This window comes from Polyodon spathula, chromosome 6, assembly GCF_017654505.1.
Source record: "Polyodon spathula isolate WHYD16114869_AA chromosome 6, ASM1765450v1, whole genome shotgun sequence".
Taxonomy (NCBI): domain Eukaryota; kingdom Metazoa; phylum Chordata; class Actinopteri; order Acipenseriformes; family Polyodontidae; genus Polyodon; species Polyodon spathula.
The window spans coordinates 25,584,002-25,605,665 of NC_054539.1; the positions used below are offsets into that span (position 1 = coordinate 25,584,002).

A 21,664-nucleotide genomic window follows, 5' to 3' on the forward strand; every position below is an offset into this window, starting at 1 on the left:
TATCTGTGTGACTATCCTTATTAGTATTTATTATTTTATTGTTGCCTGGGAAAGCCCACATGAGTCATCTGTCTGTCCTGGGGGGCAATGATAGACAAAAACCGGATCACTCACATACATAATAAACCAGACGAAACATAAATTACTTTAATCAGTTATGTGTTATTTTAAAATTCAAACTATTGGGGGAAAAAAGTTAAATGTAAAATAGATTAATTGGTTTTGGTTTGGAAATAACAGGGTAAACCTCAACATAGAATGATTGATATGCTGTAAAACACTGCATTGTTGAAGTACTGCACCATAATGTGAATTTCTGGAAATTGTGTTTAATATTTGTCTCTGTCTTGTGTTTAATATATACAGAGACAACAAATATATATATATATATATATATATATATAAGATATATATCTATATATATATCTATATTACAGACTGTAAAAAGGCGAAATAATCCGACATTTTTCGATTTATTAGGCTATAGGCATGTAACGTTCTACAGGCACTGTAAATTGCAAGATGTTATGGTTCTCTTGTTACCAATACATTCTGTAATAAAAAAAAGTTTAGTGTTTAGGAAAATGTACATTTACCTGGCTCACCTGTATTAAGATCCGTGTGGGCGGGTACTTTTGTCGTGTGTGAACAGCTTGCGGTTCACATAAGTGTACACTCGACAAGCAGAGAGAGAGAGAGAGAGAGAGAGAGAGAGAGAGAGAGAGAGAGAGAGAGAGAGAGAGAGAGAGAGAGAGAGAGAGAGGAGTACTCCTCAGGTAAGTCTTGAAAAACCGCCCGTTTTAATAATTATTATATATAATTGTGTGTATCATATTATCTGTTACAGTAACGTAAGCAAGCTTATTTTGTAATTAAGCATATGCTGGTATCTTGTGCACATTATTTACCATGTACTTGCTATTATTAGGCTGTAAAGCATTCGTTCAGTTTTCAGTGGCCTTTTCTATTTAATGACCCATGTTCAAAAGTCTAAAAGTTTATGTTTTTATTAATGTAAATTATTTAACCTGCCCACGTTTACTTGATGTAAACGCTAAAGATAAAATTGTTATGGTGTGTTCATAACGTTTGTTTCACTTTTATTACAAATTTGATTTGCAGCAGAGTATTGGCGCCTGTGTTAAATGTTTATGACTTTTGGATCTCTGTTTGTAAGTTATTGTATGAGACTGTAATCGATTTAAAAAAAAAAAAAAAAAAGAAAGAAAAAAAAAAACCCACGTCGGCCTACAACTCTTCACATGTAGCAACTCGCAGAGCAGGCATGAACATTTATCTGCAGTTCTTTTAGAATGTAGTGAAACAGTTTTTTCCTTTTAGGGAAAATCAGCCTGTCCATATACAGTAGCACAATATATAGATAGTATTTATACATTACTGCCTGTAATTAAGATTCTGCACCGATAAATAGGACTTTTAAGTAATGCAGGTAAAGTTTATTAAAAAGTACATCTACCCCATTTTCAGTACAGTATACTGACGAACATTACCATGCATTTTTTAGTTTGTTGTTGTTTTGTTTTTAAATACTAGAAACAAGCATATATAGAATACCTAGCCTGTTTTAATTAAATTCTAGTGTTTATATAATTTCAAAATATTTTTCAATGGGTGCTTTAGAAAAAAAAAACGTTGTCTTGAGGTACTTTGGAGTACAAGGCTTTGTGAATTTTAAACTTGTGTAGTATTAGATGAGTAATAGTTATAGACTGGTTTGGTCACTATGAAAAACACCTGAGGCTGCATAATTCACAGTGTATTTCTTGACATAACCATAACTCTAAGCAACCCTGTAAATACCAGGTTTAAAATGAAGTCCATGACTTTTTATGATTTTTAATTAAAAGTTTATTAATGTTATGTCTGTATGGTGGTTTAAAAGATAAGACTCTGTAGATCTCATGCAGACAAAGCAATGCTGCTTACATTGGCCGATCCCTTTAGCTGCCACAGTAGTGCCACACTAATCTGCATGTGCTTGTTATACAGGAACAAACAGTAGATGAGTGTTGCTACATTAGTGTCATAAAAAAAAATAGCTTACATAGTAATCGGGCTATGGTCATGCACAGCTGCAGGTTATATGTTCTTTCACATTTTTCATTTTTATAGAATTCAAGTGTTCAAAAAATATATTTTTCAAAACGATTATTTCATTTTCTCAGGTTTTCTGCTTACGAAATGACTACAGCTACAGAATATGGAGCCACTTCTTGGGAGCTCTGTGTGCAATTGGAGCATCAGTATGAAGGCGAACCAAAGAAGTTTAATATCAGAGTCACAGGAGACCTCCACATTGGGGGGCTGATGCTCAAATTAGTCGAACAAATCCGTAAGTCATGTTCTCACTCAGTTGCTTAGGAGAATATATCTTCAAAATCTTTGATTTTCAAACTCTTGGTCTGACACAACCAGACCAATGTGATGCACATTTCTTGTAGAGTATTAATTGGCAGAGAAAACGTAATTGATAAATAGATCAGAAATTAAAGGATAACTGCACTAATCCTTTAATAAAGTCTTTGCATGGATCAATGCAAAACAAACCATGTTTAATATACATTGGGGCCTGTGACACGGTACCCCCGACCATGGGCGTATTTTTGGTTTATTTTGTGTAGTTTGGGTTATGTATCATGGGGGAGTTAATGTATATTGGTATGTGAGCACAGGGATGTGGGTTTGTGTGTGTGTGTGGAATAGTGTTGACAGGGAGGCAGTTAAAATCTTACCTGTAAAAATGTGTGGGAGTCTGGCTGGAGCCGTGAATTGAATAAATGATTAATTAAGGCTCTAGCCACAGCTGTATGAATAGGATGATCACGGGTGAGAAAGGGCTGTGTGTTTGGAGCGGAACAAGTGTTGGGAGGTAAAGCAGTTAAAGCTTAAATATAAACAATTGCTATGTGTGCTGGTTGTACACCAGCACGTACTTGTTTGGTTTGGTTTCATGTCTGTTTTGTTTGTCTATTTGTTTTGGCCACTGCTGTTTTTTTGTTTTTTTTTTTAAATAAAGAAACCAGTGAATTGGTGTCTCGCACCGCAGTGGTTGCCTTTGTTGTGGGTTACTTCTTCCGGGTCTAACGTCACCACACAAGCCATCCTGTGACAGACCCTTAAGTCTGTAAATAATGCAGAATCTCGACACTTTTATACTGAAAGAGAGCTGGAAAAACGTAACAAAAAGCATCAGTTGTTTTTCTGAGTAATTGTCCTATTATCACATGATGGTTCAATATATAAGTCATTATAAAGTTACATCAAACATGATAGCATAAAATGGAATAATGTGAAAATGTATTTGGTCAACTGCAATGACCATCACTTGTCGTAGCTACAGTAAGTAGCATTGTTTTTCTAAGGCACAGTGGTGAATGAAAAGGCGTAGGAAGGGAAGCAGTAACAGACAAGTGTAGTGCCAGATACCATGTTTTAAAATTAAAATACAGGTTTGCTGTAGCATGGGTTTCATTGAAAGCTGCACATTTGAGATCTTTACAGTAAATGAAAGTGCACAACTAACAGTTTATGGAATTATTTTGTTACAATAATTGTTTCTGCTAAAACCTCTTAAGTCACCGTTTAAAGAGAGTTTCAATATTCTAAATGTAGCTTTACATGGCATCTTTCAGTGGGAACCATCTACTCTTAACCTGATTTTGTGAGGTTTCTAATTTCTTATTAGCCACCAATGAGACCATGACTTAAACAATCAGGTCAGACTGTGTCTACATATTTTATCCTTCTTCTGTATTGATTTCAAGGTTGAAGCTTTTACCTAAGGTAAGGATTAGGATTAACTTGATGGGTTTGGCTGACTTAGACTTAATCAGGTATTACTGTCTTTGAGTCAGTTTGAACCTATTCTTCAACTTGTTACAGTCATTTCCTGTAGGATTGGTACAATTTATGAAAATGTATTTGTACAAATATGCTGATTTGTACAAAGGTTGGATAAGTTTGCAATGCTTACATAACTACAGACAACAGGAAACATATCACTAAACATACACCCTTAACACATAGATTTCCTTGTTTGGATTGATTTAAAAATATGTACAGACCTGCAATATATTAAAGTTACGAAACACAAAATTGCAGAATGTTATAACAAAGCATTGGCCCCAATCACCCAAAATATCCACCTACAGTTTAATAACAGATCTATGAGCATAATTAATGGCAAGCACACATTGGCATGATTCACTGTATTCTATCTCTGGGTTACATTGAGTCTTAAGGTAACATTTTTCTTTGAGTTTTTTCATCGCTTTCGGCACTGCTTTACCCCTTAACTACATAATAGCTAAATAAAGAATGTACCAGCCCCACCCTCCCCTAAGTACAAACAACAGTACACTTTGAGATCTATTAAGTTCATCTAAAGAGGTGTGGATCTAAGTACTGCCTCCATTTAAATCATTAAAGGAAACAAATTTTCTGAAAACCAACAGCTATATATTAATATTGAAATCTTAATGGAACACAACTGTGTACTTATCTTATTTCTGGCCACTCCTGAAAACCAGACACTGGGGTCTGTTTTAATGATCTCAACAGTGCTCCTATTTAGTTATGTATTATGTATTGACCCAGTACAATAGAAAACACAAATCTCGGCAGATGCATTAGTAAATTGAAATACCATATGACAAAAATGAATATAATAATCTACTTTTTTTGTTTTTTTTAAATGCAAATAAACTTATATACACTTATTTATTCCTGATTTAACACACCCCTTATGTTTTGAAAAAGTAGGATGTAACACAGACTGGACCTAGTTTTATTTTGAGTCAGTGTTTATTCATTAGGATAACTCATTGTACGTCATCATCTTATCAGACAAAATAGTTATGCAAAGCTTTGATTACGCAACTGATAGATTATTAAAGGTCATACTGATGGAGTACCTCATGTCTTCCATTATGATGTCACACAAACAAAGTACATTATATTGCAATTATAAAATGGCTTAAAAAAATCTAAATGTGATTGAACTAGAAACTAATAGAAAACAAGCATAATCATATAAGATTGCTATAACTTTTGGTAGCAGTAGTTTTCATTCTAATTTAATTCTGTTGAGACAGACACGGTTGAACCTCACACTAATGAAACAAAGGGAATAATTTACAGAAATTCACAAAGTAGACAAAAAAAGTGACTCTTAGTCAAGATGATTTATGTGCAACCATTTAAAAATAATACATCCTCATGGTTAATACAAAAATTGTTTTTGCTTTTTTTATTTCTAGAGATACCTCAAGACTGGTCAGACTACGCTCTTTGGTGGGAACAGAAGAACTGCTGGCTGTTGAAAACCCACTGGACACTGGACAAATATGGAGTCCAGGCTGATGCTAATCTTCTCTACACACCTCAGCACAAAGCTCTGCGGCTGCAGCTGCCAAATATGAAGACTGTAAGGCTGAAGGTCAGCTTCTCCGCTAAGGTTTTCAAGGCTGTCACTGAAATCTGCAAAACCCTAAGTAAGTCTTTCATAAGGAACATATAAAATACTATATTCCTTCACATTTAAGACACTCGAATTTAAGATGCAGCCCAAATTTCCCACCTTCAAGTGAGGAACAAATAAAACATCAAATAAAGCTGCATTTACAAAGATGCAACCTAAATTACGCATATATGATAACAACTTATGGAGGCAGTTTGCGGCAGTCTGCTGTCACACAGAGCATTACGGTTATGTGCTGCTTCTCATTTCCAGTTGTGATTACTCACGTGTTTTCTCCATTTTTGTGAGCTGTGGTATTGCTTGGCACGTCGAAAACTATGGGGGCCTGATCAACATTTCTGATCTGTCCAAGCTGGTACTGTTTGTTAGTATGGAGCCTCATAACGAAACACTAAAATTGTAGAAGCTTCTCTTCTAATTCCTCGCAAAGGTAATGACTCTTCATTGAAAATGGCTGCCCATATGTCATGGATGATTTGAGATTGGGCAATGACGTCTTTGTTTGACTTTTCTCTGCAGGCGTTGCTGTTTGTGTACTCGAGTATTCACATCTTTTGTTGGCAATTTTAATATACTATACTTATACTATACTTGAATTTAAGACGCAGGCCATTTTTTCGAAGGAATACGGTATACCAATATACCAAATAATGCAATACAGTAAAAAAGGTAAATGTTTAAAAGTTAACAGATGTGCTTGTACATTATTTTGCTTTTTAAATTTCTGCTAATCAAATTTAGCTGGAATTTTCAAGTTATGAGAACACTGATGAAATAATTAGAAACCCTAATAGGAAACCAGACAAATTTAACTGCGATTTGAACTTAAGAATCTGCATCACATATTTACTTAAAGGTTTATGGTTCATAGTCTTAAGGTCGTAGTAGCTAGAAGCCATACTTTTTGTGTCTTGAGCTGGGCAGCAGGTAAGAGAGGTGTCTGGTCTCTCAGCTAACTGAAGTGAGTGATGCCTTACAGCAGTCTGTTATGAAAAACCGAAGGCAATTCACAGCTTATATTTTTAAACATAATAAATATAGCGAGGGTTTATAAGAGGGGTTGGGGATCTTCTTCAGTGTATGCAGTACAATGAGAAATTATTCCATAAAAAGCTACCAAGATATTTTATGTCTGTTTCTTCAGATCTAAGGACTTGGATGGTACTCACAGCGCTGTAAACTACATGGGCATTTTATTTCCATATTTGACATGTTCAGTATGGTGTTAGAGCTCACATCACTCAGAATAAAGGATATATATGTATGCATTTAAGTGGTTAAACTATTGATTTAGTTGTAATGTGTTATTTGATGTGCATCTGAAGGGGATAATGTGTCAGACAGTATACCTTTTTTTAATTAACTGTCCATTTACAACAGGTGCCTAACTTGTATGAACATTTGTACTGTAACTGCAACCACTATTGATCACTGTTACCATAGTCTTTAAGGAATGGCAAATGTCCCATAGGACAACTGATCAGTATATGTACAGACAACTAGGTAGTAGGTTAAAAAAGGATGGCTGCTGGACTGTGACATGCATAAGCTTCAATCAAAATGCAGTATAACAAGCTGTTTGAGGTTGTGTCTTTATATGGTGTCCACTTTATATGGATCACCCCCTTCCTAACAGATTAATAGATTATTATGTTTTCCTTTAGAGGTGGAGGACACAGCTGCAGTCTTGTGTAATTCCCTGCAAGTTGGTGCTTGTAGTTACAGTGAAACAAAGAACAGTTTCTGGATTAAAATGCCTCCTGTCTGCTGAGTTAATTCTCAACATAAAGTCAAATAATAACTTTTTGTAACTCAAAAATCTTTTTATTGTATGGAAACCAGGTGTCATTAGTTTTACTTATTTGCTGACAAAGTCAAATCATCTGAAAGTGTATAACATTTTCAAACACATTTAAACTGTTTAGATAGATATATAACTGACACACCAAATGTCATTTTCAGTGTGTTCGTTTGGTTTCACATTGAAAAATAAATTTCTCAAAACGTTAGTCTTCTGATTCTATAGGGCTTTGTGAACAAAGTTTTCATTTATTTAAGGAATATAGTTTAATCTGTTTTAATCTTTAGGTTAAATAAAGTTTTCATATACTGTTGTGAAAGAAACTGACAAACATTTAATGAATATACAACTTATAGAGTCTACAGCAAACAACAGAGCTTTTAAAATGTATGATAAGATTGATTTAGTTCCTGTGTAGCCCTATCTCCAGACTGATTATTTTGAGAAATATGGCAGGATTTGTTTGTGCGATATGAACTAAGAACATAAATTCATGATAGATTCCATCTTAAACCCTCAATCTAAAATTATGAACTGACCCAGTCAGAATTGAGTTTACATTACTCTTTTTGGAAATTAAAACCTAATTATTTTGACTATAAATTGTAAAAAATACTGTAATACTGTTACGTAATTAAACCTTAAATAAATAAAACAGAAGTAAGTTTCGGAAAAAAATGAGAGGAGACTAGCACAGAAGAATGCAGATCATTAGTAAAGAGTAACTGATTGGCCTCTAAGGCTGGGAAGCAACTGTTACTTTCCCAAGAGGAACCTAGAGTGTTGGAAAATAAGAACATGATAGAGTATTAGGATAGATTTGGCCGGGGGTCCCCTGTGGCAATTGGGAACTCATGGCCGACCTCTAAGGTTAGAAAATGAGCTTCACTTGCCCCACAGTGGAAGACCGTTGCAGAAGTGGGGCAGAGTAGTTGAGGAAGAGGGGAGGCTGGGAAAAAAAAAAAAGCAAGATAGAGAATAAGGGTGCATTCCCAGGTTTAAATAGGGTGATGAATTGATCATTTTGGCAAGGGTCAATCCCTAGCTCCCGCCCCCCGAATCACAGTAAGATTAAAATTAATTTACAGTTGTCTGCTTGGTGGATGTGCCATTCATGTCAAGGTACAATACTACCGGGTGAAAATTAAGTGAAGTTGTTCCAATCTACCTGCACATGTGAAAAGTGAATATACTGTTATCCAGAATGTTACGGTAGGCAGTTTACTTGTTATTGTAAGAAATCCTCAGGAAGAACATTTTCTGTTCCAACATAGAAATTAACAATATAAAGGTCGACCGATTTAGTTTTTATTTCAATTCAGAACTAAAAGAATTTGATCAACCACACAATTATGTAATGGTAAGAAATTTGTTTTTCATAAAAATAAGAAAGATCACACAACGGTCCAGGTGTATCGAGGTATTGATGTCAAAATACATTTTTATAATAGTTGTAAACAACATAACAAACTTTTGTGTCCTTAAATAAGCCTTCTGAGCTGTGTGCTATTTTTATTGATATGTTCCAATTTTCTTTATTTGCCTTTCACAAGAGTGGGTCCTTAGATCTGATCAGTGTTCTGTAACACTTAACCTTAGTGACAGTCTTAGTTACCTTTTTGAAAATTGGAATGTGTAGGGAAATGCAAAGGAGCACGTCAGTAGATGAAGATCTCTGGTCATTGGTGCTTGGTCTTTCTGTCCCTTAACTCCAGAATATACAACAGGCAGGCATAGGTCTGCAGTATGAGGAAATTTACCCTCTAGGCTTGTCCAGTCTGGAACATGTCCACGCAAACCCTCCCTGCATTCCTGAATTTCAGCCTTCAGACTGCTCAAGATTGCTTTAACATGTGACTTCATACCTTTATAGGCAGCCAGGTATGATTGCAATGATCAGATACAGATAATAGTAACAAGTCCAATCATTAAGGTGGAATAAAAGGTTAAGTTTCCAAAACTTTGTTAAGGGTTTAACATCTGTACATAAAGCATATTTAATTGTTTAAATACCTAAAAAATATGTATATGTATATAAGATGCTATGGACAGATATCTCTATCTAAATTCCAGATATCAGAAGGTCAGAGGAGCTGTCCCTACTAAAGCCACTGGATGAACCACAGAAAAAGAAGAAGAAAAAAGAGAAAAGCAATGATCCAATTATTGAAGACATTTTAAATTTGGACAACACTGCGGTCACACCAGGATCTGCAGGTAAATCAGATTGTATTGGAGTAAAAGTATCCAAGGATTGTGTTTAAATGTGTTGTATGAAAAGTGTTTACCTTCTCTACTGTTAGTTGAGCCAAAGACAGGGCTATATTCTGCTGCAAGATCAATTGGAGGGCTTTTGACAGGTAGCAAAGATCTGTATTAGAAGCCTGTGTTGTCACTGTCCAGCACTGTTTTCATTGTTGAACCAATCATTAACCTTCTACAGTACAAAACAAAATGCCAACAACATATTTAAATCTGTAGTGCATAAATACTGTGCTTTGCATTCAGCAATAAATTAAGAGATGTTGATCAAAAAGGCAAATTTAAATCAGAAAAGCAGAGGAAAATGTTAACGCTGCATACGTCTACTGTATTAGCAACATTCACTATAAAACTGTTTTTCATGTACAATACTAACAACTAGCTACTCTGTAATCATTTATTATTAATATCTTTAATTGAGGTGCTGAGGTCTCCATGGTATATACTGCACTATACATTACTTTTGTGGAAAACATCTGAAGGAATCGTATTCATTATACACGTCATGACAATTTTACTGCATGTCAAAATGAGTGGCAATATGTATAGACAAAATAAGTGTCTGCTTGATTATTACAGATAATTAAGTTTTGCTGTTCACTCTATAGACCTTGGTGTTACTGTTAGTGGTATAGAGACACAATTATATAACGACAGCAATCAAATTCCCACATTATCCTTTGCAATTAGTGTTGGTTTAATTACTGTTTTCATAAAGGGATAATATACATGTAAATATGTTAAGTTGCTGAAGCCAGTGTTTGTTCATTCTAAGGATTCCTGCAACAATGTTAGACAGATGAACCAGTTCAATTCATGAACCCTCAATTTGTTACTTCCTCAGATCTCAAGAGCAGGTTTTGGTCTGTTTAGTAATTGGATTTGGCCCCTCCATAGGGAAATAAAAGGTGCTGCAGAAAGTTACGTTGATGTGCACTGTGCTGTAAAACATCCTTTCTTCTCTGTGATCATTCACATTTCTGTTAAAATCAATTGCAGAAGAGCAGGGGTGATAACCCCAAGTTTCATAGATCATTTTGTCATATGTCAGTTCTGGCCTGGCAGAATCATCCTACTCTAATAATCAGCATGCAACTTGCACATTTCATCCCACAAGTTATGAAGCCTAAAACTGATTGGGTGTCTTTTTGTTTCCTCACTAGCAAGCCCTGGTCTGTACAGTAAAACCATGACACCTATATATGATCCAGTCAGCGGAACTCCAGCGTCTTCTACTATGATGTGGTTCAGTGACAGTCTTCTAACAGAACAGAACTGTAATGTCCTGGCTGTCAGCCAGTCAAACTGCCCACCTGAAAAACTAGCAAAGCTTTACCAGCCACTATCTTTAGTAGACAAAGCAGCAATAAATGCAGGGTAAGAATGCTTGTTACAGGGCTTAATTGGGTGATTTAAACTTACTGTTACTAATAATGCTAATACATAAATATGTAAACATTTTGTAATATTACAAGTTGTATAAACTACAAGAGTTCACTGCCTTATTATCTAACAATTGCTGTGTGCCATAAAGATTGGTATCACTGACTGACTTGTCATAAAACTTCAATTAAATGTGACCGGCGATTATTTGAGACCAAGCAATTGTTTGAAGTTTTACGGTGAGTACGTTTATTGTGGAATTCAGGTGACACTGTAACCATAAGAGAGCAAAGCTGAAGTATAAATACAGTGTAATGGTGCAACATTCATAAAAATTGTAGCCTTATTACAAACAGTTGGGTGTTCATTATTTTTTATGTTATTAATTATTTTCTTTTTTTTATTTTTATCATTTTGCATTTGTAGATGGTTAGATTCATCCCGCTCCCTCATGGAACAAGGCTTTCAGGAGGAGGATAACCTTCTGTTGCGCTTCAAGTACTTCAGTTTCTTTGACTTGAACCCAAAAGTAAGTACCTTAAGTTATACAACTGGCATTGTTACTGTGCAGTACCCAAACACACAGAGTCTAAATCTTACAGATATGTGAACTGCACCGTGCAAAATTTTCATCTATCTATCTATCTATCTATCTATCTATCTATCTATCTATCTATCTATCTATCTATCTATCTATCTATCTATCATAAAACTCATAAGAGGAATGTTCATTTTAACTAAACCCAAAGTGTTTTGTACAAGTTTTATTAAATAAGTGGCCCATAGTGTTGTTATAAAGTTGTTAGCATGGAAGAATTCCTTTCCTTGCATTCTTTTTCAGGTTTATCGGTGCATTTACTCTAATTGGTGGCAAACAGTATTTTGTATTTTAAGATCTAATAGTTTTTTATTGCTTAGAGTGATAAATTCACTGAAGTTCAGTTGTGCAATACTGGCATCACCCACTTAATTTTCATAGGCTTTATATACCTTCCAGGCAGGAAACCAGGAACCAGTCTGACCTAGGGGTTTCAGCTTTGTCATAGGCCAGGGATTGAAAACATGACCCCTAAACCGTATGTTGTGCATCTCTAAGACACATTTCATTAGAGTGACCACACAGTACAGTAGTTTAAGAATGCACATTGTGTGGCTGAAAAGATATATTTAGCCTGAGGGTGGGGTGGGGTTTGTTTACAGCCCTGCGGCTAGCAAGGACTTTCAGATATGAGTTCACAAAATAGGTGCAGCTATGTAAAATATGTTATAGTTAATGAGTTGCTTGACAGAATATTTGCCAGTTGCAGTACCTATAGCCAGGTGGGAAGAATAAACATGCTGTTCAAATATATTTATGGACAAGTGTGGCAGGGTGAAAGCATAAGGCACATATGCGTTGGTGTGGGGAATAATGGGTTGGCAGGGAGGGGGTTAAATTCCTCCCTGTCAGAATATGTGTGAATGTGGCTGGAGCCGTGAATTGAATACATGATTAAATGATTAATTAATGCTGCAGCCACAGGTGTATAAATAGTTTGATCACAGGTTAGAATAATGATTAAGGTGAATGTTGGTGAAGGTGAAGGTCTGTGTGTTGTATTTACGTCCGTTTCTGTGTTTATTTATGTTTTGTAAGTTGTTGTATACCCTTTTGTTTTGGCCATTGTGCCTTTTTATTTTGTTAAAGTTGTTTTAGTTAGTGTTTTGTCTGTTTTGTTTTGATTAAAAAGCACATTAGCACATTTAACCTTGCAGCTTTTTGTGTCTAAAAATAAATATTTATACCTGTCAACACTAGCAAGTTGCTGTTTCCTATGTTCTAAATACCTTTGAGAATAATGTGGTTGTGGGTGGGGGTAAGCCCGGTCTATAACACACCATAACATTAAGTCAAAATAGTCAATAATATATGTTTTATATATTAAGAAACATCTGCTACAAAATCTATATTCCGGCAGCTCTTCCATTCAGAGTGCAGGCCATCGTTCCATTAAAAAAAAAAAACAAGCAATTCATCACATTTTAGGCCTGCTTTTCAGTCATATATGTGAACGCGCAAAGGTACCTTAAACTGCAAATGTGAATGGGGTTGCAGACCTAAATCTGAGGCGGCCCTGGGCCAGCCCAGCCATAAACTACCCTTGCACTGTGTGTATGCATTGAGTGTATTTTAATTTAAACTGCTGCCCTTTTATCCACAAAATTATATATACTTTATATATAGTAATGTAAAGTTTTTGTTTACACTTGGATAATACATTTAATATTTGACAAATACATTCTTACAATACCAATTATCTTTGTCTTTGGGCATTGTTACTCAAACCAAACATTAAGTTAAAGGGCTTGTCAGTATTTTTACTTTGTTTGTTATAACTTTAGTATAAGTAGTTAATGGTATTTTTTTCCGGGGAAAAAAAAAAAAAAGCTAATAATGATTGGGAATAAAATAAACAAATATATGAATGTTTTTGGTTATTGCTATTTAACGGTTAACTGATAGTTGTTGAAAACCTCGAAAAATTAATTAATTTTGTGAAACTTTAATTATATTCTGATGGATTTATTCCTGCTTTGCTCGACAGTACGATGCTGTCAGAATAAACCAACTCTATGAACAGGCACGGTGGGCAATACTTTTGGAGGAAATTGAATGCACTGAAGAAGAAATGTTCATGTTTGCCTCACTGCAGGTATGTACCTAACCTTCAGTTGTAAAACCTGATTTGTTTTGTTTTTAATGTTAGGGAAGAACAAGCCTTGACAAGAACATAATAGAGCAGTCAGGGCCTTATTATCCCACCTAGCAAGTATCAGATTTCAGTCTCAAAATCTTCTGAGAATGTTTTTCAGTGCAACCAATGTGTAAATCCATCCCTTTTATTGTTTGAGAAAATGAAAACATGCAGACGCAGAGAAAAGTATTTAGGCAGTTTAAAATAAAAAAAGAGAGAAAAACCACAAAGTGATTGAAATATATACATTAGAGATTCAGTTTCATATTAAAACAACAAATTATTACAATAAAAAATAAACACACAAAAACTAATTTCATACTTTGACAAAAGCATTTGGGCAATCAGCATATTTCGTATGAAACCCATTTGTTGCTAATTATTGAAAATTGTGATTGAAAACCAACACCTAATGATAATTATAGAATAAAAATAATTACATAATTATCAAGTGCTGAAAAAAAATAGTCAACTGGTGATTAAAATAAAGCAACAAAATGGTTAAAACTAAAAAGCACGGCAACAATCTCAAAATGGCAATGATACAACTAAAATTAAAATACCAGAAAAATAGCAAAAAGACTTGGTTAAATTAGTTTTTGCATGTTATGTACTAATTTGTTGTTTTATTATAAAGCTGAATCTCTACTTTTAATTTATATCTTTCAATAAAACATATAAAATTATAGAAATCACTTTCTTTGCGTTTTTTCTCATTTGCCCATGCGACTGTATGTGATATTATGCTGCATATGTATTTGCAGCTGTAATTTCTTACACTGATTGTTTACCTTGCTGTTGTTTTAAAGTTAATGATAGGGCACCCACAGTTGACACTGCAGAGAATGACAAGATGGCTGTAGAAAACTGGCTATTAGGCTTGTCACAGACAATTTTTTGTTTTTAAAGACAAAAGTTAGTGTATTCTTTTTTATGTTAACAAATACTATAATGTGCAGTTGACAAGGATAAACAAGACATTTATTCTTTTTTTTTTCAGTACCATATAAGCAAGATATCCAAGTCTTCTGAACCGCAAAGTTATTCAAATGAGCCTGACATAGATGAAGTAGAAGCTGCCCTAGCTAATCTGGAAGTGACACTTGATGGACCACATTCAGACAGAATTCTGGTATGTCATTGTTTTTTCATTTCTTGAATAATTAATAATCAATAGCTACTTGTTAGCTTCACCATAGGAAACTAGACCAGATCTTGCAGCCTGGTAAAAATGTGTTGGTTTACACCCTGACTATATTGGACATTGCATTAAATTACATTGCATCTGCACACAAGGACAAATAAAAATTATATGGGCTGGGTGTATATTTAAGAAGTAAACAAACATGCACAGTGCAGATACTGCGTTGGGGTGTTTTTATTGTGCTGTACTTCTCTTCCAACACACAATTTCAGGATGAGTTTTCTTAATTGTACTCCCAAAGTAAATAATTAACCATCCACGTGAAGGGGGTTGTATGAGTTTAATTCCCTACGTAAAGTTTGTGACATTTATTTTTACTTCTACATTGTATTAAACATCAAGCAATCTCACGACCAGGGAGACTAGAAACAGTTCTCTGCAGCAGTCACACAATTAAAGCATGAAACTCTGAGCAATATCTTTTCATTATAAGCACCAGTTCCAGTCAATATTTGTATACTATAGTCCACTGAAATGACTATCGACTGCTTTCCAAATGTAATTTCTAAAGGGAAGTTGTTTTTCTTGTTCACCTTAGGAGGACATCACTGATATACCAAAGCTTTCTGATTATCTGAAGCTTTTCAGGTGAGTATAAGACGTCCCAGTTTAAGTTTATTTTACAGCTTAAAACCTAAATGTGTTGTAATTTCTGTAATTGTACAACTGTTCTTGTAAGATTATAGACAGGATAAAATAACTACTTAAAATACACAAATATATGTCTAATAATACCATTATTAATTTGTATGTTTTTAGGCTGATAAAAAGTCATATCATACCAATGAAAAAATAGCAATATTTTAAAAAAATATGTACTTCTCAGTGGTATACAGAAGTATACACTAGTATATTCTCCATTTAAGTATCCAGTAACAAATAGGTTTCTTTTTTTCTCCTCTTACTCAACACAATCTGAAATTCAAGTTTATAGAAAATGGAATGATACATATTAAAGCTGTAAAACATGTACAGGGAAATGGTTGTTCAATAATTACTTTCATTATCTTTTTGTTATTTCTTTGTTAGGCAGTACAGATGAAAGAAAGAAAAAAACCAAAAACGCTTGTTTGATATTCTATTTAAAAACTTCTTTTTTTTTTTTTGGCAATTGTCCTTCAGTGTTTTAAACAAAAATGAATAACTTCTGAGGCACACACAATTATACAGTACATATGTTTGTTTTCTTAACATCTGCACTGAAGAGGCAACAAAGAAAATGAAACTGTTACACAAGGGAGTATTAATATAGAGCTATATTGTAGTTTTGTATTTTCTTTCTTCATTTTCTCCTTATCTTTATGTTGAGCATAACACTTTCTCCCTGAGTTTACTGCAATTTGTTTTGTTAATTTTAGGCCCAAAAAGCTGACCCTGCGAGCGTATAAAGAGTACTGGTTTGTTTTTAAAGACACCTCCATATCATACTACAAGAATATGGAAAGTGCTCGAGCAGAACCCATTGAACAGCTGCACCTAAGAGGTATGTCTGAACTATACACCGCAGTTACACGGTGCCGCCTTTCATATAATTGTATCATTTCATCCCATTGAAAGATAAATTTACTAATATACGGCCAGATTTATCAAACATGTCAATTGTTTAAGCAACTACTTGTTTGATTTGATTTGTTCCTTGAACTTTGACACTCTCCCAGCAAAACATCTCATGACGGGGCTGATTTCTCATCGGCAGTGCATCACATAACACTGCCCATGACATTTGCACTTGGTGAAATAAAATGAAAAATAATAGAAATGACATGGTTGTTGTTGATACAGAGATTATGTAAAAGGGGTATTGAATTGGGCTCTAAACAGGACTTGCTTTTAATTTTTTGTATATTGAATATTGCAGATGTAAATTAACAATAAAATTATACATAGAAAATACTTGTACAACCCCTCAAGGCAGAAAAATATAGTTCTTTCAATTGCATTTCTTTAATGACGGTGTACTGACTTGTCCTAGCTTGCCTTTTGACAGAATGTGCTTAGTTGCATGTAAAAGTTTTGTCTGCTTTTAAAAAAAAAGTCTGCAATTGTATGAAATATGAAGCAAGGCAATTTCGGTATTTGTTAACAGAAACAGTTGCTGATTGTGTATGTGTGGGGAAGGCATGAGCACCTGGAACTGCTCTCATAGGTTCTCGCTGGTGTTTAATGTATGTAGATTGCCTGTCAACATCCCAATGAATTCCAAGCCTAACACTTTGGTATTGTTTTACGTGAGAGGTAGTTCTTTAAGAACCCAATGTATGTCACCATGATAATTTAATTGTCATGACTGGCGCCTGATTGGCTGGGTTATTGACAACTATGCTGAGAACCACATGTGTGGATTTGATAAAATATGTAAATTTATAAAGCAGTTCTATTTTACATGCTGTGGATGTCTCACGGTACTGATTCCTGCTTGGTGTTTATATCCATGGCAGAGGTTAATGTGTATGTTGCCATTATGAACACAAGGATCTTATGAACACTTGAATCATAGGGATTTCAAATGTATATTCATTTCTGCTGACCAGTGTTTTTCCTGAATATCCTACAGGTTGTGAAGTTGTACCCGATGTTAATGTCTCAAGCAAAAAATTTGGAATCAAACTCTTAATTCCTGTAGCCGATGGCATGAATGAAATCTACCTGCGATGTGAAAATGTAAGACCATCTTTAGTAAATGTATTTATTTATTTATTTCTTAGCAGACATCCTTATCCTGGGCAACTGTTTCAAAGTATCACATTACAGACAAGAGCAGTCATAAAATACAATAAAATCAGTTGTAAGTAATAGCAATTTCAAATGAGAAAATAAAAATACAATAAATAATTACGTTTAAGAGCGATTTCGACTAAGAGCAGTTAAACGTACAAATATTTGGTTATAACAGTAAATTCCATTAAGAGCACGTAGTAAGTACAATAAACTGATAAGAACGATTTCAAATAAGAGCAATTACAAAAAATGTGATTATGTTTGCCTTTAGAATAAAATCAAGTACAAGATACACACAATATAATTATGATTGAGAGCAGTAGTAGAATACAACAAAGTGTGGAGCAGTTAAGTGCAAGTACTGATTCAACTGGGTGCCATATAGTCCAGTATAGTCAAGAGTTGTGAGGTTTACAGATGATGTCTGAACAGGTGCGTCTTGAGGAGGTGCCGCAAGGTGGTCAGGACTGAGCAATGCTGATATCCATTGAAAGCGATCCATTTTAGTGGATTGGTGAAAATAGGAAAATGCACAAACTATCACCAATTGTTTAAAGAGTATGTATGTATATTTTTCAAAATAGAGATGGAAAGGAATTTTGACATTTTCTGGAAATTATTTTCAAGCATGAATCAATGGCTCTGGATTAAAGTATCTAATTAATGTTGTGTTTAATGATATACTTAACAATATTGTAGGCAGAAAATAATGTCATAATGTCATTGTATACATAAACTGTTGTTGCTTTCTGCAAATCACACCTATTATCTAGACATAAAATTGTAATACAAAAATGTAATATTTTGCTTAGTTATATGAATTCCACCTTTTGTTCAATCCGCATAGCATGATTGAGTTGCATAATATTACAATAATCTAATACTTAGACAAATTATGTGTAATTTCTGAAGGAGAATCAGTACGCCAAATGGATGGCAGCATGCATGCTGGCTTCCAAAGGGAAAACGATGGCCTACAGCTCCTACCGAACTGAAGTCCGCAACATTCAGTCTTTCCTGAAAATGAAGGACCTAAACTCAGCTCAAGCACAAGCTGCTCCGAATCTAGAAGCCATGGAGATGAACTCAGAATGCTTTGTGTCTCCCAGATTCGTGAAAAAGTACAAAAACAAACAGGTAGAACTGCATGTTAGGTATATTACTTGTGAATTGTGCATTTTTAGATGACATCACCCTTTCATCTTCTTGTTTATTCTATGAATCAACTATATTCTAGACACTTGATAGGTTAGAATGCCATTACGATCTGTCTGATCAGTCTTGAGGCTTTTTACATCTTTAAAGTGCCTTTAGAAAAATGTTACCCCATTTCATGAATATGAAAGGCATGGTTAGTAATGCTTAAGAAGGGATCTGATGTAATCTGGATGATGCTGAAATGTTCTAGCCAGATTATATTACTGCATAAATACGTAATTATATATTTAACCAAAAAAGTGTTTTCTGAACAGGGTCATTCATATGGTATGGAGTTTACAACCACTGTCATTTAAGATCATTCAAATAATTTTGTAGTAGTTTAAATGTATTCTGTATAGTAAAATACAATTATTTCAGTCCAGTTTTCCTCTGAATTCAAAACATGCTGTGTTATGAGTGTTTACATAACTGTAAATCTACACAACATCCTTTTGTGTTTTAAACAGCTAACAGCACGTATCCTGGAAGCACATCAGAATGTCTCACAAATGTCTCTTGTGGAAGCCAAAATGCGTTTTATACAAGCATGGCAGGCACTACCTGAGTTTGGCATCAAATACTATATTGTAAGGTACAGTAATTCTACTTACCGTGATTCATCTGTAGCTTTAAACACTCAATCACAAAACACACTTATCAGTTTCTTCTTTATGTATGCTTACTGGCATGATTTCTGATTATTTTTTTCAGAAACCTTATAGATACCAATGGGACAATATTAGAATATTGTATCTTAACAATTCTTATCAGAACCAGTTGCAGCTCATAGCATTACCTTGCTTTCCCAAACACTATGTGCATGACTGCATTACATTTAAATATCTTGAAACCTCTTAATCAGTTATGATTCACTTGTGCAGGAAAATGTCCTTAATGTAGCAAGTTTAAACAGAATTTGACAAGTAGTTTTTTTTTTAGATAAATTAAACAAACGTATGACTTACACTCAGGGAGACACACTTTTGTATATCTACCCCCATTTCATAATACTGTCAATGTGCGGTAAGAATTTTAATGCGTAATCATAATTGTACAAGGGGTTGTGTAGATATATGAAAAACTCAAATGTTTAACATACATAGGAACATCATAATCTTACACAACTGACTTCCGATAACATGGGTGAAAGTGGCCAATGATCACTTTTACAAACACATGAGGCAAAACTAATCTCTGGGGTTGTACATGCTCTCAGATGCATTCTGAGCTATTTTGGACAACTTTCAGTAGCAAATTTGAACTTGACTTTAACTTTGTGTAAAAAGAAATTCAAAAATGACTTCATTTTACCAGGTGAACCAACCTGATACATCACACATGCAGTTTTTGAAATGTAACTCATCAAACCTTTTACATGTATGCCCAATTCAAATAACATACATTTTATAAAACCTCAGCTACACAAATCATTTAATTAACCATGTATAACATGATCCTGTCCTAGTACAAATAAAAATGGTTGGACGTTTCGACCAATAAAGATTAGAACAGTGTTGGCATTAAATGTTAAAATGTGTTGATGTCACTGGCCACGTTAAATTTAATCAACCATCCTGAATTGTAGTTTTCCAGTCAGATCATTGTAATTTGTAATCCATGGTAACACTATGTAAAATAAAATGTATTATTATTGTTAATTAAGTTTTTTTTTTAAATTGACGCCAAGCCGTCATATTATAAAAAAATAGGGGATATTCAGCTAATATTGCAAAACCCAACAAACCACAAAAAAATGTATGTGAATGAATTCAGTTTGGTCAATTAGACTGTAGCAATCTGGTAAATCGGCACAAAAAATTTGCTGGCAGCCACTTTCTTTTTTTTCTAACAGGCTCTAGATAGCATGACTAGTCTTCGGTGCTTAGCAACAGCAGGTTAAAGCAAGTGTTATGGAAAACCTTCAAGGTGTTGCTTTGTGCAACAGTCTTATCACAAGGTCTTACCTTTGACCAGTTTAACTGGAGTCTGAGAATTAAGTCAATACCTTTTTATGTAATCAACACCAGAATAAAATGTTTTAGTCACTTTAATTTTATTTTCATTATTAACAAAAGATTATTTTCATCATCACAATGTTTCTGCTTAAGCATCTGGCTACTAATCCTGGGGTGGGCGAAGCAGGCGCCTGGCGATTCTGCCTGTAGAGGTCTCCACACACCAGACGTGATGCGATAAGTGACCCAAAAAAAATAAAACATGTATTTTTTTTACAAGACTTCCATACTGCTTGTGATGCGACAGGCGACACAAACGTGGCATAGATGCGATGCAAAAAAAGTAGGATTGGTGTCTAAATTTGCGATTTTGTTGCGCAACAGCTGGGAAACTGACCAATGAGGAACAGCTTCCCTTGCGTGCCTTCAGTAAGCAGTGGTAGAAGAAAAAATAATTATTGCAGGATCAGAATACCCAGATAGACACAGCAATGAGGGAGAAGATCTGACAGTCCATTTCTAGGGAACTGGATATAGCTGGTGTGTATGATTTGTTTACCTTTGCTGAAATAAGTATTCTGAAAAGCTATTATGTATTCTACATTTTTATTAGCTGTATAACAGAAATATCATACGTGTGATTTTTGTTCCAGCTGATGACACAGAGGAGAGTCGTCTATTACATCATGTCAGAATAAAAACTAAAATATGTTTGCAAGTTTTTAATTAGTATTTAATTGTAATGTTGATATTCTTGCTTTTTTTGTTTGTCATCGCTGGTTGCTTTACATTAGATTAATCTGCATGTGATTAAATACATAATATTTACAGTAAAATAAATAAAACATAATGTCATAATAAATACATAATTAAGTAAAATAATATAATATATATATATATAAATAT

At 34.4% G+C, this 21,664-nt stretch overlaps 1 protein-coding gene across 1 annotated transcript in view; it reads left to right on the plus strand.

Annotated features, from left to right (window-relative positions):
• Positions 1-738: 738 nt before the first annotated feature.
• The window catches only part of LOC121317056 (fermitin family homolog 1-like), a 28,060-nt gene continuing 7,134 nt past the window's right edge, over positions 739-21,664 (plus strand). The window contains exons 1-13 of the mRNA XM_041252629.1: positions 739-776; positions 2,187-2,353; positions 5,280-5,513; positions 9,375-9,518; positions 10,727-10,940; positions 11,373-11,475; positions 13,532-13,639; positions 14,682-14,813; positions 15,424-15,473; positions 16,244-16,368; positions 17,440-17,546; positions 18,516-18,740; positions 19,271-19,395. Of these exons, the coding sequence (XP_041108563.1) occupies positions 2,203-2,353; positions 5,280-5,513; positions 9,375-9,518; positions 10,727-10,940; positions 11,373-11,475; positions 13,532-13,639; positions 14,682-14,813; positions 15,424-15,473; positions 16,244-16,368; positions 17,440-17,546; positions 18,516-18,740; positions 19,271-19,395 (1,718 nt within the window). The 5' untranslated portion in view covers positions 739-776; positions 2,187-2,202. The remainder of the gene's footprint in view (positions 777-2,186; positions 2,354-5,279; positions 5,514-9,374; positions 9,519-10,726; positions 10,941-11,372; positions 11,476-13,531; positions 13,640-14,681; positions 14,814-15,423; positions 15,474-16,243; positions 16,369-17,439; positions 17,547-18,515; positions 18,741-19,270; positions 19,396-21,664) is intronic.